Source organism: Bubalus bubalis, chromosome 8 (genome assembly GCF_019923935.1).
Source record: "Bubalus bubalis isolate 160015118507 breed Murrah chromosome 8, NDDB_SH_1, whole genome shotgun sequence".
In the NCBI taxonomy this organism is placed as follows: domain Eukaryota; kingdom Metazoa; phylum Chordata; class Mammalia; order Artiodactyla; family Bovidae; genus Bubalus; species Bubalus bubalis.
In genome coordinates this window covers 98,864,593-98,882,450 of record NC_059164.1, presented here as the reverse complement: position 1 = coordinate 98,882,450, position 17,858 = coordinate 98,864,593, and the positions used below count along the sequence as shown (strand labels likewise).

The following is a 17,858-nucleotide window of genomic DNA, read 5'->3' as shown; positions in this document are numbered from 1 at the left end:
ACATGTCTTACACATGCAGCTTCTCAACTACCAAAGAATTTAAAACTGCAATTGTACTATTCAAAGATAAAAGCTAATACATAGAAAGAAATTTAAATAGGATGCTGAGTAAAATGTTCTTAACCAGAAGGGAGCCCTAGCAGAATTCCCTAGAGGTTTTTAATGGAAATTAACATAATGGCCTCCCCACTAGAGCCTCCCATTTAATAGGTCTAGGGTAGGGATCTGTCATGTAAATTTTTTAAAAAGCTCCCTAGGGAATTCTGACACACACTCTGTTTGAGAGCCATTATTGTACAGTTACAATAAAACTTTCCTTAAGGAAAGTTTTAACACTGGCGTTGCACAACTCTATTGACTCCAAATCTAAAATGGAAAAAAAGGTGGGGCAAACTATATATTTAAATGGGATCAAAATTTGTTTAGCAGCATACAGTAATTTAGGAAACGTCACCTTATCATGCACATCTTGTAAAAGATCACGAATAATCAGTTGGCGATCCTCTGCTTGAATGAGGTCCTGGGGACAGGCTGTCAGGATAATTTCTACCAGCTGCCTCCATGACTCCAGAGCATGCCGTTTTGCATGAAGACACTGCAACAATTTGTTTCTTCCTACCACGTACTGGAGTATGGTGCTGATTTCCTACAGCCGCAGAAATTGAATTGCAAGGTTAACACTTAGACAAATAAAGTCTTACCAATAGACTGCTATTTTTAACCCTGTCAGTTAATCTGAAAACATTTACAGTATCCTCTGGAAACCTTTCCATGCTTGCTAGACAGCAGATTAACTTTTTATGTTACACTGGTGGCCAGAATATTATTATTTTTCATAAAAAATAATAAAGCTCTGTGTGCGTGTGTGTATGTTTAAGATAGGTGGCAGAGGTGATGTGGGTGGAAATGAGTTTTTCACCCCATCTTCTTTCTTCTTTCAACTGTCTATTATACTTACTCTGTAACACTGCTGCTGCTGCTGTTGCTGCTAAGTCACTTCAGTCATGTCCAACTCTGTGTGACCCCATAGACGGCAGCCTACCAGGCTCCCCCATCCATGGGATTTTCCAGGCAAGAGTACTGGAGTGGGGTGCCATTGCCTTCTCTGACTCTGTTAACACTAGAGTTCCCTAAAACCCAAGTTCAATAGCACGTTTCCTCAATGTGTCTTCTATTTCTTTGCCTCTGGCTTTGGCCTAGCCAGCTGTGTTTCCACATATGTGGTCCTTCCCACTGGATCTCTGACCCCGTAGCTCCCCATTTGTGATGACAAGTGACTCTTTCCTCACTGACTGGGAACAAGTAAAATCTATTACACAATATGAAAAGGTTGTAAATCCTCAACTAGCTTAGCAGAAAAGATATGATTTTTATTCTGGCATCCAGACATTAACCTCAGTTCAGCTTTTAACATTACAAAGTCAAAAGTTAAAGACTCCATTTCTATCAGATCCACTTCACAATTGTAAAAAGCATAATCAGAACTCTCAAAGAGGCAGGATCCAATCATGCCTGTGAGATGATTAGAAAAGTTTGTGCTTAATTTGCATGTAAAATACATATTAGAATATCTTGGGTCACGCTGGCTCAGTGTGACAAACTCCACTGTGTATCTGTGTATATGAATAGAGCAAAATGTGAATGCTTTTAACAATAATAAAATGGCAATGATGGGTGACTTTTAATTTTTAAATAGTTTCCTAATAATGAATTAGAAGTCAGTTCACTGTTTTGTCATCTAACTGGCGATTTAAGTAGCTTAAGGAGTTGAAAGGTGTCAGCAGGGCTTACATCCATCAGGAGAGGCCTCTGTCCTACAGCTGCCATACCCTGAAGGGCGTTCACTTCGGCCACAAGAACTCTGTGAAGAAGCTACATGATTGAGAGAAAGGAGAAAAATAAGATCATTCCCGACACTGGTACAACAATACCTAGCAGTTACTTTAAACTGCCCTAGAGGGGAAAGTTTCAGATAACTTTATATATAATTTAACTGTGGCACCATCCAATTTCTGTCAAAAACAGGAGGGATCCCTCACATTCCAGAAAGTAGTACCAAAGGGCCTCTGTGGCAGGAAAGTTGGTCCAAATGCACAGGATATCTTCTTCCTACTAGTCAGGTCATTACCACCTACCTGGTAGAGAGTTAAATAATTAAAACCACCCCAGAGTGACAGCTCGGTGGCATGACTACTAACACAAAGGAGACGGGAAACCTAACAAAGAGATAAAATTAGTGCGGCCTATTCAGTTTTCTTTCCTTGCTGCTTGAAAAGTGTAAACCACAGTCTAATAAACCAACACCTCTGTAAGAAAAAAAAAAGTTATTTTCTCCTAATGACTCAAAGACTGAACCACTTGATACTGCACACACTCGAAAGCAATGCTCACCTTGACATTGCAGACTGTCTGTCCCCGTAAATTCTTGTGTTCACAGTTAGCAATGACTTGTTCAATCTGGGCCCGATCAAAGAAATCCAACTGCAAAGGCTCAGGGATCTCCTGACTGAAGTCAATGGAGTCGAGAATATTGAGAATTTTGCGACGTACTAGAAATAATGAAAAGTCGTTTTATTTTAGCTGGGACATTGAGGAGAAAAGCAAACCACAGTACTCCGCTCACTCTCAAAGACAGTACTAGATCTATGTTCAGAAAGGGCCTCAGTCTGGAAATTGAAGACTGTATTGAAATCTAAATTGGATTTTATTTCTAACACATTCATTTGCAAAAATGTTTTTCCCATGCTATCATCTTGCTATAAAAAGTTTTTTTTGTTGACAAATAATTTTTACCTAGCTTTTCAACATCAGTTCAGAATTTGCAGATACAGGCATTAATTGCCTCCTGAAATTTTAAGCAATTTAATATATACATATCTAGCTTCCCTTGTAGCTCAGTCGGTAAAGAATTTGCCTGCAGTGCAGGAGACCCTGGTTCGATCCCTGGGTTGGGAAGATCCCCTGGAGAAGGAAATGGCAACCCACTCCAGTATCCTTGCCTGGAAAATCTCAAGGACAGAGGAGCCTGGTGGGCTGCAGTCCATGGGGTCACAGTCAGGCACGACTGAGCAACTAACATTTACTTACTCACTTACAAATTTATTACAAATCGAAAAGAGCTTCACCTTTTGTAGAAGTGTCAAAGTGCAGGAACCCAGAGACAGATCTATTTTCATCTTCCATGCCTCCTTCCCCATCTGTTGGAGCATCAGTAATAAAAGATCAGAAAAAGAACACATTCACAAAATTTATTTGGAAATAACAAATATCAGGTTAGTTTATCTCTATATCATTGTTTCTAGGTCAAAGAGCCCCTTGCAAATGGATAATTAAAATGCAAAGATGATGAGAACTCATCAACAACATTCATCTAATTCTTTCTGTTTCTATCAGATCCACTTCACAACTGTAAAAAGCATAATCAGAACTCTCAAAGAGGCAGGATCAATCATGCCTGTGAGATGATTAGAAAAGTTTGTGCTTAATTTGCATGTAAAACACGTATTAGAATATCTTGGGTCAGGCTGGCTCAGTGTGACAAACTCCACTGTGTGTTTGTGTATATGAATAGAGCAAAATGTGAATGCTTTTAACAATAATAAAATGGCAATGACGGGTGACTTTTAATTTTGTGTTCTGAAGGGAAAAAATTCTAAAGGCAGAAAGAACACGTTTGGCCTACAATCACAGACTAACCACAAGATTCAGATTTGCACTTGCATTCATACAGACCAGTCAGCAGCACGACAATACAAACACCAACATGCACATGTTCACCTGAGTAGGGTTTCACTGGCATGTCATCCAGTAGGAGGTGCAGGAGCCTTTGGGTGTGTGAGCGCTGGCGATTCAAAGAGGTTACCCTTAGTTCTATTGAGGCAGTCTTCATCAGCCATGACATCTGGTTCAGCATAGATATTTCATATTCTGGAATTTAAATATATATGTTTAGTTTCCCAGTATATGACACAAAATCAGAACAGACATAGTCTGTAACTCGTCAGTATTTTCCCATGTAACATAGTCAATAATTTATGAAACTATGCACCATAATAATTTGTCACTCTGTAAAATTAAAAAAGAAAAAACCAGATGCCAAGAGAAAAAATAAGCCAGTGTATGTCTATGAAAGGTAAGCAAAAGCAACTGAAGAACAAAAGAGAATCAAGTTTCTGTTGCTAGAATAACTTCACACAGATCTAGAGAATTCTGGATCTATCATAGTTTGACATTAATAGAGAATTTAATACTTAAAAAGATAATCCAAGTACTTCTCAACTATTTATCTTGGCAAAAAAAGACTACCATAAAATTTGATTTTTATTTCACAAAAAAATACATCTTAAAAACTAAAATAAATACATAATTTGCATAATTTTAATTTTCTGCTATCTTGAGATTATCAACACCATTTTGGTCTAACACGTAGTTAGGATTGGGAATCACTTACACAATAAAAGTTTTTGAATCCAATATTATTGTAATATGCCTGGCTTTGAAGTCCTAAATTATGAGTTTTATAAACATACAACCCTACTACTACTGCTAATAATAATTATAAGCAAAGCTACATCAATATTTAAAAAGTAGATAGCAAGATAGGCAAGATAGGAACTCTTTTTTCCAATTAGGAATGAAAAAGGGTTTCTTAAAAATCTTGTTATAAACAGTATCTTGGGGTTAAAAATAACATATACTGATTATGAAAATGAAGTCAAACTCTTCTGCCATTAGGTAATTCCCAAGTCTCTCACACTATACCCTAAGAAGTAAAGCAGGGGCTTCCCTAGTGACTCGGTGGTAAAGAATCCTGCTGCCAATGCAGGAGACACGGGTTCCATCCCTGATCTGGGAAGATCCCACATGCTGAAGAGCAACAACGCTTGGTGCCACAGCTACTGAGCCTGTGCTCTAGAGCCCTGGAGCTGCAACTACTGAAGTCCTGGCACCCTAAAGGCCTTGTTCCACAACAAGAGAAGCCACCTAGTGAGAAGCCCCCACTCACTGCAACTCGAGAGAAAAGCCCTGCAGCAATGAAGACTCAGCACAGTTGAAAATAAATAGAAGCTTTCTAAAAAATCCTTAAAAAGCAAATCAGAGTTGACAATTACTAGTAATGGCAACTTATTATGAAATCTGTGAGCCTAGACGTCCTAAAACATAAAGATGACACAGAAAAACTTTTAAAAAACCTCAATAAAACGATTACTGGCTAGATATAATATGAATTAAGAAAATTGTTATAAATTGATCAAAAAGAAAATTACATAAAATAGAATCCTATAAAACACAGGAAGCCTGGGTAACTGTGTGACCAGGTCAATAAACTAAAGGTATAGTTTCTATCATAATTAGCTTCCTATTTTTCATTTAAAGACCTGATCATACACAAGAAACAAAAGTAAAACACAGATTTTTACAAAACAATTTCACTCAAAAAAATATCCAAATTTCTGAAATCTTATGTAAATATTTTTTTAAACACAATTTTAAAATTTTGATAGTAAAAATTCCATCCTTAACAGGCTATTTGAAAATAATTTTATGCTGGCAGTTAAAACATCAGGTTTCTCAAGCACAAATTACAAAAACAACACAAGGGAACACAGAAGCAAAGTAATAAAATGAGGACAGAATTCCACAAATTCTAAAACTGCTACCCCAGTTCAGTTCAGTTGCTCAGTCGAGTACAACTCTTTGCGACCCCATGGCCTGGCAGCACGCCAGGCCTCCCTGTCCCTCACCAACTCCAGGAATTTACCCAAACTCATGTCCATTGAGTTGGTGATGCCATCCAACCATCTCATCCTCTACCGTCCCCTTCTCTTCCCACCTTCAGTCTTTCCCAGCATCAGGGTTTTTTCCAATGAGTCAGTTCTTCACATCAGGTGGCCAAAGTATTGGAGCTTCAGCTTCAACATCAGTCATTCCAATGAATATTCAGGACTGATTTCCTTCAGTATGGACTGGCTGAATCTCCTTACAGTCCAAGGGACTTTCAAGAGTCTTCTCCAACACCACAGTTCAAAAGCATCAATTCTTCGGCACTCAGCTTTCTTTATAGTCCAACTCTCACATCCATACATGACCACTGGAAAAACCATAGCTTTGACTAGACGGACCTTTGTTGGCAAAGTAATGTCTCTGCTTTTTAATATGCTGTCTAGGTTGGTCATAACTTTTATTCCAAGAAGTAAAAGTCTTTTAATTTCATGGCTGCAGTCACCATCTGCAGTGATTGTGGAGCCCAAAAAAATAAAGTCACCCACTGTTTCCACATCTATTTGCCATGAAGTGATGAGACCGGATGCCATTATCTTAGTTTTCTGAATGTTGAGTCTTAAGCCAACTCTCCTCTTTCACTTTCATCAAGAGGCTCCTTAGTTCTTCTTTGCTTTCTGCCATAAAGGTGGTGTCATCTGCATATCTGAGGTTACCGATATTTCTCCCAGCAATCTTGATTCCAGCTTGTACTTTATCCAGCCAAGCATTCCACATGATGTACTCTGCATATAAGTTAAATAAGCAGGGTGACAGTATACAGCCTTGATGTACTCCTTTCCCGATTTGGAACTAGTCTGTTGTTCCATGTTCAGTTCTAACTGTTGCTTCCTGACCTGTATATAGGTTTCTCAGGAGGCAGGTCAGAAAGTCTGGTATTCCCATATCTTTCAGAATTTTCCACAGTTTTTTGTACTCCACACAGTCAAAGGCTTTGGCATAGTCAATAAAGCAGCAGCAGGTGTTTTTCTGGAACTCTCTTGCTTTTTCCAAGATCCAATCGAAATTTGATCTCTGGTTCTTCTGCCTTTTATAAAACCAGCTTGAATATCTGGGAGTTCATGGTTCACATATTGCTGAAGCCTGGCTTGGAGAATTTTGAGCATTACTTTGCTAGCATGTGAGATGAGTACAACTGTGTGGTAGTTTGAGCATTCTTTGGCATTGCCTTTCTTTGGGATTGGAATGAAAACTGACCTTTTCCAGTCCTGTGGCCACTGCCGAGTTTTCCAAATTTGCTAGCCTATTGAGTGCAGCACTTTCATAGCATCATCTTTTAGGATTTGAAATAGCTCAACTGGAATTCCATCATCTCCACTAGCTTTGTTCATAGTGATGCTTCCTAAGGCCCACTTGACTTCACATTTCAGGATCTGGCTCTAGGCGAGTGATCACACCATCGTTATTATCTGGGTAGTGAAGATCTTTTTTGTATAATTCTTCTGTGTATTCTTGTTACCTCTTCTTAATATCTTCTGCTTCTGTTAGGTCCATACCATTTCTGTCCTTTATTGAGCCCATCTTTGCATGAAATGTTCCCTTGGTATCTCTAATTTTCTTGAAGAGATCTCTAGTCTTTCCCATTCTGTTGTTTTCCTCTATTTCTTTGCATTGATCACTGAGGAAGGCTTTCTTATCTCTCCTTGCTATTCTTTGAACTCTGCATTCAAATGGGTATATCTTTCCTTTTCTCCTTTGCCTTTAGCTTATTTTCTTTTATCAGCTATTTGTGAGGCCTCCTCAGACAACCATTTTGCCTTTTTGCAGTTCTTTTTCTTGGGGATGAAAGAAAATCATCCTGTACAACGTCACGAACCTCAGTACATAGTTCTTCAGGCACTCTGTCTATCGGATCTAGTCCCTTAAATCGATTTCTTACTTCCACTGTATAATCGCAAGGGATTTGATTTAGGTCATACCTGAGTGGTGTAGTGGTTTTCCCTACTTTCTTCAAGTCAAGTCTGAATTTGGCAATAAGGAGTTCATGATCTGAGCCACAGTCAGCTTCCAGTCTTGTTCTTGCTGAGTATATAGAGCTTCTCCACCTTTGGCTGCAAAGAATATAAGCAATCTGATTTCGGTGTTGACCATCTGGTGATGTCCATGTGTAGTCTTCTCTTGTGTTGTTGGAAAAGAGTGTTGACCAGTGTGTTCTCTTGGCAAAACTCTATTAGCCTTTGCCCTGCTTCATTCTGTACTCCAAATTTGCCTGTTACTTCAGGTATTTCTTGACTTCCTACTTTTGCATTACAGTCCCCTATAATGAAAAGAACATCTTTTTTGGGTGTTAGTTCTAGAAGGTCTTGTAGGTCTTCTTAGAACTGTTCAACTTCAGCTTCTTCAGCATTACTGGCCGGGGAATAGATTTGGATTAACTTCTTTAGCATTACTGGTTTAGGCATGGACTTGGACTTGTCTAAATGCTACCCCAAAATGTTATAAAATTAAAATCACTCAACACAGACTTTACACATTTGTTTTAATAGTAAGGGAGAAAAATGTCCTACCTTTGTTAGAAAATGGCAAATGCTGCAACTGAGAAAATAAGAAGTCCTGGCTGGTTCTCAAGTACCTCATAGTAGGACCAGACGTATCAGAGCATGCACATAACTGGTAAATCACCTACAGAATTACAGTAACATAAGAAAACCCCCAAATCAGCTTTTTATATTACAGATTTTAATAAAAAGGTTGAACTTAAATCTACTAAGTGGAAACTAAGAACCATAAACAACTAAAGCAAAAAGGATAAACACATGTATATATAAAACAAAAACGCAGAGTAATAAGCAGTTCTTAGCACACTAACTCAAAATATACTGAAATACAACTGGAGAATGCTAACAACATTTTTAGAGGACTAATCTTAAAATCACCCTAAATATATTAACATATATACATGTAGTTAAATAGTAAGTTTTAGTATTTTAACTATTATTAGCAGCAAATTACTCGGAAGTAACTTCTAAAAACCAAGGTTATATATTAATTAGTTGATATAATTGTTGGGATCTAAGAATCCCTTGTGGGAATTTAATGCTATGTATTCCCAAAGAGCAATGGGTCAGTATTCACCAATTCAGTGTTCTCTGTGACTTTATAAAATTAGTAACAACTGAATGTAAATTCAATACAGATCTAGAAACACAGTCTTAAGAAAAATACAAAACAACAAAGCATAACTAAAGACATTGAGTAAAGCAGAGCAAAAAAACTGGCAACAACCTAAGTGTAATTTATATTGTAGCACATAGAAAGTTTCTCCCCTCCCTCAGGGGGAGGGAAGGACACAAAATTGTAAATATATATTTAATATATACAAGGAAAAGACAGGAAGGGAATACAAGGTAAAGCTTAAATACTTGCAGACATATGCTTGTCTTTCAAACAGCCTTGATATTATATTGTTTTTGACACTATAAATACTGAACTTCTCAAAACAAAAGTTATTCATATTAGATGGTAAGTTAAGAAGATACAAGAACAGACGCTCCAAGATATGGGGGAGGTAATACTGCTCGAGGGAGAAGGACAAAGAAAGTGAATTCCAAAAGCATGACAAGCCACTCTACAGGGGTTTGCCTGACACCCTTCCTAGTTTCCAAGACCAAATAGGAAAACTCTCCACTGGTCAAGAGAAGACAGCAAAGACTGTGTCAGCTCTTCACTCAGACGGCCTTGTGCTGCTGGATGATGAGAGTGTCAGTAAGGCCCAGAGTGTTTCCCTTTCACATAATTGGATTTATTTTTAAACAAGCTCTTCTTAGAGGTTTAATTTTTTTCTGAAACACAGTGAAGTATAAACCTAGAGGTAAAGGATGCCTCTTTGGTTAACAACAGAGCAGTGCTTCTTGTTAAAAATGCAGATTCTGACCCAGAAGGGCTAGAGTGGGGCCTGAAATTCTGCACTAACAAGCTCCCAGGAGGTGATCCTGCTGATGCCGTTCCACATTTTGAGTGACAGAACGTATGTATTAAACTGGCAATCTGTTGGTTTAGCCATGATTTGTTTGGCCAGTTTAGGAAAGCAGAGGATCTGACAAACCAGGGTCTGCATTCCAACAGGGTAAAGATGAGCAGGGGCCGAGGAGCAGGGCAGACGGCCTCCAGTCTGCTGGATTCTCCTCTCCCCCGGCCCCTCTCCCCACCTATTTGTCTTAAATCTGGTTTTATTCACTTCTTACACCTGCCTAACTCCTTTAACCCAGATGATTAACCTTATCAATTGCTTCTACCTAAGTACATCAAAATCAGTAACACTGTGCTAAAATACACATCAAGTTTGTTCCCCCATTAAGGGATTCACAGGAAGACCGAGCTGTAGTACTGAGAAGTGAAGTTTGGAGAGCCAGAGGATAGAAGACAGTAAAGAATAACAAAAAGAAAAATAGATGAATAACAAAAATCTCCAGGTTACTAGAAATTAATGACACATTTCTTACCATGATAATGAGAATCAGGGTGTTACTTAAAATGAGAAATTAGTTGTATCTTATAAAGCCTAGTTCTTAAAATACTTATAATGTGAAGAAAACAAGAAATAAAAGAATAAAAGTAAAACAAACAGTTCTCAATAAAGTTTAACTTACATTAATTTGACTATCTACCACCTTACATACAGCTATATGTATAATGCTCATGGTTCTTAAAACGTACTTTCACTTACATTCTTGCATTCTCATTGAAGTCTCACAACAGCCCATTTCACAAATTTAAAACCTAAGAGAAGTTTCATGGCAGACCCAAGGTGACTTAGCTAGTTAAGGGGCAGAGATAGGAACCAGAGGTTTCTGACCCTAATCCACTACTCTCTCCACCAAAAAGAAACAACTTGAAACACAGCATCCTTGGAAAATTTCTGTATCAACTGGTCTAAATCCATCCCGTATTTTTCAAGAGATCAACATACAGGATCTTGTAGATCTATAAGATCTTGAGTTTGTGCTTTACAGATTTTACCCATAAATGAAAGACTGGTCAAACCACTAGATGAACTCATTTCAACTCAGTCTTACTGTGGTACTTGCGTATCTGTGATGGATTCGAGCATAAGCTTCTGCTCACAGGTGCTACAAAGCCCAGCCCTCAGTATACCTGGTAACACAGCTCAGCGAGTTGAGGGGATTCCTTCACGGCCAGTGGGCCTGTTCTCCCTTCAGTTCCCTTCTCCAAGATGTTCAAGATGGCGTGAAGGCAGGTCCGAGGGCAACCTAACACTCCTGCACGAAACCAAAAGAAAATTCAACTTCTCTTTTCAAATTTTGGCATTAAAAACCTTAGAATACATTTATAAAACTTAAAGTTTTGTACACATACGCTCTACTGTAAATATCGTTTCAAATACTGATACAGAAAATTTATTAAATACTAATTTTCCAAGGCTTAATTTGTCTAGACTTCATCTAAATCCCCAAAAAATCAACCTGTCACATAATTTTTCATACATTATTTCTTTCAGTGAATTATCCCACGAGCTCAGAATTCAATACATAACCGTTTAGCGACAAATATGAAAAAAAAAAAAAGGCTATGTGTCTTGTGGCGATACCTGGGTCTTGCAGGTTTGTGGTACTGACAGGTTTCTTTAATTCAAAGCCCAACAGGTAGAGAGCGAGGTTGGGTGGATTGCGTTCCAGAGAGGTAATGAGAAGATTCAAGATGTGGATTCTTGTTTCATGACGGATTCCAGCTAATTTCTTTTCAAGTTCTGAGCCTAAATGTGGAAATAACACAGCAATAAAAAGTTACCATGGGTCAAACTGAAAAAGATAAAACTTGTATCTCAAACCTCAGATGTTTTCTTTAGCTTTAGTTTACTTTATTAGCTATTACATTAAGTTCAGATTTAAGAGGTTTCCCAAAAGTCTATTTACTGTTATGCCAGCAAATTCTCAAAATTCCCTTATGTCACCACTAGGCATTCAACAGTTTTTTATATATATAAAATAAAAAATACATGTTAATCTAAGACATACCCTCTTCTAGACGTACAAATTCTTCTGTATCTTCACTATCCAAACACTCTACAAAACCAGCCATCAGCTTCTGACTTACACTCTGAAATCATATAAAGGTTTTAAAATGACAAGTTATTAAAAGGTTCTAAGTATTAGAGAAACTATAATATGATATATAATTATAAATGCTTGGCTATAAAGACAAAAGGCAAATCTGCTCCAAGGAAAGTATTAGGTTTTAGCTATATTTTTAATTAATATAAAACTCAGTTCCTTAACTGAGTGCCATTTAGCTTGCTATAGAAGTAACTAAAGAGGACTTCACTGGTAGAGCAGTGGATAAGAATCTGTTTGCCAGTGCAGGGGACACAGGTTCGATTCCTGGCCCGGGAAGACCCCACATGCCATGGAGCAACTGAGCCTGTGTGCCACAGCTACTGCACCCACGCTCTGAGGCCCGTGAGTGGCAGCTACTAGAGCCTGCACACCACAACTCCTGAGCCCACATGCTGCCAACTACTGAAGCCTGTGCACCCAGAGCCAGCGCTCAAGAGAAGCCAGGGCAATGAGAAGCCTGTGCATCACAACGAAGAGCAGCCCCTCCTCGCCACAACTAGAGAAAGCCACACAAAGCAGAGCAACCCAGCAAAGCCAGAAATAAATAAAGACAAATAATTTAAGAAACAGAAACTTTTAAAGTTTACGGCCTTTAAAACTTGCTTCATTAATTTTCTTTCCCAAAGAATCAAACTAGTTTTTAAAAACAATAACATTAAATTGCTATTTCATAACCTCTTCATTATATACTCTATGCTATTGATCTTAACTAAAATATAAAATAAAATTCTCATTTTTTCTCTTTAGCAATGTTTTACTTACACCAGTTTTATATTTCTGGGCTGAGAGATTAGATACTACTCTCTCGCCTTTAAGAACTCTAGGTATGTTTGTGTGTGTGTGTATATGCTAAGTCATGTCCAACTCTTTGCAACCTCATAGACTATAGCCCTCCAGGCTTCTCTGTTCATGGGATTCTCCCCAGGGATTGAACCCGTGTCTCCTGCTTGGCAGGCATATTCTTTACCACTGAGCTACCTGGGAAGCCCTTAAGAACTCTAGCAGGATACTAAAACTAGTAATAATTCAAACTCAAACACCAATGAACTGAAAATCTGCATCCAAAGTCTTCTAATTAATTATATGGCTTCATGAACTTCATCCAAAAACCAGATTAGACATCTAAAATTTACTATAAATAGTGGTTCTCAACCTAGGTGGTACTGCCACTCTAAAAGGCCCTTAGAATTATATGAGAGCATTTTGAGTCTTCAGGACCAGGGACTGCTACTCAAAGACAGTGGCAGGGGACCAGGGATGCTACAAGTCCTGCAATTTGAGAGACAGTTACACTAAAATGAAGATATGTCCCACCCAAAATGCCAGAAGAGTCCCTGTTTCAAAATACCAAAACCCAATAATATTCGTCAACTAGCTAGAGCAGTAATTTCCAGCATAAAATACACAAGGGGAGGAATGTCTATAAAGAGAAAGAAAAATAACAGATTCTCCAATTATAGCTATTCAGTGAATAGAAAGAGAACTAGACTAAAAGAGGAAAACATCTAAAACACACTACAGTGTATCAAATGAAGTGACACAATTGTGGGTCCCCAAAAAGCCACAGAGGCTTCCCTGGTAGCTCAGTGGTAATGAATCTGACTGCCAATGCAGGAGACACAGGTTCCACCCCTGTGTAGTGGGAGATCCCCTGGAGAAAAAAATGGCAACTCACTCCAGTATTCTTGCCTGGGAAATCCCATGTACAGAGGAGTCAGGCATGCTACAGTCCACAGGGTCACAAAGACTTGGACATGAGTTAGCAACTAAACAACGGCAAACAACAACAAAAAAACCACCACAAAAGCAGACAACTCACAGCAGTGAAATCAAAACTGCAGAGGCTCACTCAGCACAGAGGCAACTGAGGAAGAGTGAAACAAAGGATGCAAAAAACAAACAGAAGGTGTACTTACAAACCTCATCAGCCCTTTAACGTGCTTGTGGAAGCACATTAAACCATCTCATTAGGACATACAGTTATATACTATAATAAGTATACATATTAAGAGTATCCCTGGGAATGGTATTATCGTCAAACACAAATCATAGCCCAGTACATGGGTAGGCTTTCATCCATCATATACAAATATACTTACTCTCAGAATTTTCCCACATACAAGAATAAGATGTATTCTGGATATACCAAAAAAAATAATAAGAAAAGCAATAACAAAATCAGTTAGTTACCTGGTCATGTGTGAAATCTCCAACCAATTTTATTTGAATATTGGAATTGCAAGAGATACAACAGAGGATCTTGGCACTTTCAAAAGCCAATTCTGGATTAGTATTGCCATGATACAGGTATCTTTAAAAGAAGAAAACATTTGAGGAACAATGTGATGAAATTCTTGCTTCTTACTATACTCAATACAGAACATTCACAACCAGGGCTCTCCTACCCATACTGTACTTTTGGTAAGTTAGACAAAGGTTTCTCGGCTCAATGGTAAAGAATCTGCCTGCAATGCAGGAGACTTGGGCTCAATCCCTGGGTTGGGAAGAACCCCTGGAGGAGGGCATGGCAACCCACTCCAGTATTCTTGCCTGAAGAATCCCATGGACAGAGGAGCCTCGCAGGCTACAGTTCAGAGTTGCATAGGGTCAGACACGACTGAAGTGACTGAGCAACCTTGTTATGGGTTGAATCGTGTTTCCCCAAAATTCACATGTTGATAGCCAAACCCAGAATGATCTTATTTTTTAGAAACAGAGTCTTTGAAGATATAATTAACCAAGTAAAGATGAGACCATTGGGGAGAGCCCTAATTCAACGACTGATAGCCTTATAAAAAAGGGAAAAGTAGACACAGCCACACACACAGGGAGAATGCCATGATGTAAAGCTGAAGGCAGAGACTGGGATGATGTGCCCACCATTTACTGAACACTAAGCATTGCCAGCAAACAACGAGAGGCTCAAACACACACAATGAAAAGTCTGCTCCCCGGCCCTATATTCCCCTAAAATCCAGACAATATTAAGATTATGTCATTTTATACTTTGAAATATTTAGGACACAAAGTAAATTAGAAAGAAGAAAAAGAAATTACAAGGTTCAGAGTCATTAAAATCAGAGACGCAGAAGAAGACAATAATAAAATGAGAACAAAAAAATGCTTAAGTGACACCTTACGGATCTGATCAGATTTGGACATCAAAGTTAGAATGCCATCTGATTCACGTCGTCATTTCTCTACCTACACACTGAACTCACCTGGCAATGTTCACCACGTTATCCGCCTTCTTGGTTCTGGGATTGATTCCCTGCAATAGCTGTTCTAAAGGAGAGACGATCAGAGCCAGCTGACTCTCTCTCAGCAGATCCATGAAGAGGTTTTCCTTCTGCAGAGTAAGATTGAGAAGTGCAAGGCAGTGCTGCACTGCTTTCTCCAGGTGCTTCTTTCCTACAGAGCAAAATCAAAGTTAGAGAGTTCTACACGAATCTCAGAAACTCAGAATCAATTCTCAGGAAAACAAGAAAAAGGGGAAGTTCCAGATTCAAAAAGTCCTCAAGTTTTCAAACCTTTAGCAGTTAACTTCACAGAACTGCTCACTCAGACAAGTCACTGTAACTGTTGTGACTCAGATCAGTTTAATGCAATGGCTTCTCAGTCATTTTTCCTGCATTCTTTCCCTAATTATTTAGAGCAGAGTTCTCAGATGGGAGTGAGTCTGGCCCCCGAGGACATTTGGCAATATCTGGAGACTTCTGATTGCCACAGCAAGGGATGCAGTACAGGCCTCTAGTGGGTAGAGGTCTACGACACACAGGACAGCCTCCACACTAAAGAATTATTCTGCCAAAAATGCCAGTGGTGCTGAGGCTGAGAAGCTGATTTAGAATAATACATAACCACCGTGGAGAATGTGGGAAACAAAGAGGCAGAAAATATAAACAAGGGCTACATAGAGTGCCACCATTCACACTTAAAACTCATGGGCCCTGGAGTCAAATTACCTAAGCTCAAATCATAGCCTTGACCCTGGAGAAAGATGTGAAACCCCTTCATGCATCAATTTCCTTATTCATTAAATGAAAATAATATCATCTACCACACAGGCCTTTCATACAAATTAAATATATTAATACATATAATGAGCTTTTAAAATTGACAAGTGCATAGTAAGCACTTAATAAGTAATAATAACTTATAGTAATAGTAAATGAAATTTATTGAACACCACATACCATGCACTATAGTAAGTGCTTTTACAAATACAATGGAGAAAACAAAACAAAAAGTACTTTAAATTTAGAGATGTTACAGTTGTAGAGAGAACTATGATTACCTACCAAAGACCCTGGAATAAGACAGTTATAATGAGAGTCTCTGTATTTCAGTCTGCTCTCACTTTTAATTTACTTTCATGGTATGACTCACTAAAACAACACTGTAGATACAGAGGAAATCTTATGGTGAAAAGAAGTTCAGAGGTCATCTACTTCAAAGCTTCAATTTACACAAGACAAAAACAGCAGAACCGTTTTCAAGCTGTGGAGACATTCAGGCACATACCAGGGAAAGGAGCATAGGTATCAAGCTGTTTGACACCTTCCTCCAGTAAACTAAGGGCGAGCTCCAACATCGGTGACTCATTCAGAAGGTGATACATCAGACTAAATCCTGGCAGCTTATAGGCTATTATTTCTTCTCCTAAATAGAACATAACATAGTCCAAGAGATGGTGAATTAGTATTTTTGTCACACCCTTTTTATGAAACATGAGATTTGTAAATTAAATAATATCTAAACAAATGAAGCAAGCTTCAATTTAGAGACAGTGACACAAACTATATACAATGGTTATTTCCACAAGGGCTGATCTGCACATAGTAGTTGGTTCACATGTACACTGATATGTAACTCATTAATCTGTAGGCAATGTTCTTACTCTTTCTTTTGGTTAAATTTTACTTTATTTTCTCTTGCTTAGAACAATCAAAATGACTAAAACAATGTAACAAAACATATAAAATTATAATTTAGTTTATAACCAGAAGTAATTTACATCTTATGTATAGTAATTTATAAATTATAAACAGGTTTATAAACAGCTGACACTTTGTTTGAAAGTGACAGAATTACCTTGTAGTTCCACAAACTGATCCACAAAATCTTCAAGTTGAGGTTCATAATCTCTGAGCAATTTATAAAACACCTCCAAAACAACCTCAGCAACTTCCCACTACAGAAAAACACAAATATTTCAGTAACAATAACAGTTCAAGGTGATAGACTGGGTAAGTTTTTCATCCCTCTCACGTTCCTCCAGAAAATGTGTGAAGCCCCTTTTCTACTTTGTTTATTCGAAGCAATACAGAAAGCCCAATTCATTCTGCTTTGTTTTGCTAAAGGACAGTGGACTGGCTAGTTTTTCAAGGTAAAACAGGTATAAAAGAATTAGTAAAAGAAACATTTCTAAAAAAGAAACATTTCAACAGCAGATATTTGAGCTTTGTTAACAAATCTAAAGCACCTAATACCTATCCATATAGGATTCCATTTATAAATTAAAATTTATAAATAAATTTAGTTCATAAATCTACTTCAATTTATAATTAAAAACCACCACGTTTGAACACTTCTCCAAAAGCGTCAAACATTCAGTTTCTCTAAGGATCTCAGCTGGACAGGATCTGAGAAAACATCTCATCAACTCTTATTTTGCAGGTGAAGCAAGTGAAGCTCAGAGTACTGAATGATGTCCCGAGACCAGAAAGCTTGGCAGCCAACATGCTGGAGGTCCAGCCCCGCACTTCTAATTCCCAGAGCAGTGTTCATGGCTCTAGCCAAAGTTAAGATCACTGGTAGGCTTCCTCCAAATGACCTCAACTTCACCTCTTTCTTTAAAATGTTTTTAAAAGCTATGTAACACTAAGGAAAAATATTTATGCCAAAGAGAAAATATACTGTACAGACATAACTGTACAGACAGTAAAATTAAACTGTTTAAAAATATCTACTACATAAAATTTTAATAAGGCTTAGTCTAGT

At 38.1% G+C, this 17,858-nt stretch overlaps 1 protein-coding gene across 2 annotated transcripts in view; it reads right to left on the bottom strand.

Annotated features, from left to right (window-relative positions):
• The window catches only part of NUP205 (nucleoporin 205), a 79,838-nt gene that overhangs the window by 28,177 nt on the left and 33,803 nt on the right, over window positions 1–17,858 (bottom strand). For both annotated transcript variants that reach the window (XM_006079852.3, XR_006552947.1), the window contains exons 16-28: window positions 16,950–17,049; window positions 16,380–16,517; window positions 15,077–15,266; window positions 14,046–14,166; window positions 11,757–11,838; window positions 11,330–11,494; window positions 10,876–11,000; window positions 8,289–8,403; window positions 3,778–3,927; window positions 3,126–3,197; window positions 2,392–2,549; window positions 1,792–1,872; window positions 455–646 (exon numbers count right to left, since the gene is read on the bottom strand). In XM_006079852.3, the coding sequence (XP_006079914.1) occupies window positions 455–646; window positions 1,792–1,872; window positions 2,392–2,549; window positions 3,126–3,197; window positions 3,778–3,927; window positions 8,289–8,403; window positions 10,876–11,000; window positions 11,330–11,494; window positions 11,757–11,838; window positions 14,046–14,166; window positions 15,077–15,266; window positions 16,380–16,517; window positions 16,950–17,049 (1,689 nt within the window). The remainder of the gene's footprint in view (window positions 1–454; window positions 647–1,791; window positions 1,873–2,391; window positions 2,550–3,125; window positions 3,198–3,777; window positions 3,928–8,288; window positions 8,404–10,875; window positions 11,001–11,329; window positions 11,495–11,756; window positions 11,839–14,045; window positions 14,167–15,076; window positions 15,267–16,379; window positions 16,518–16,949; window positions 17,050–17,858) is intronic.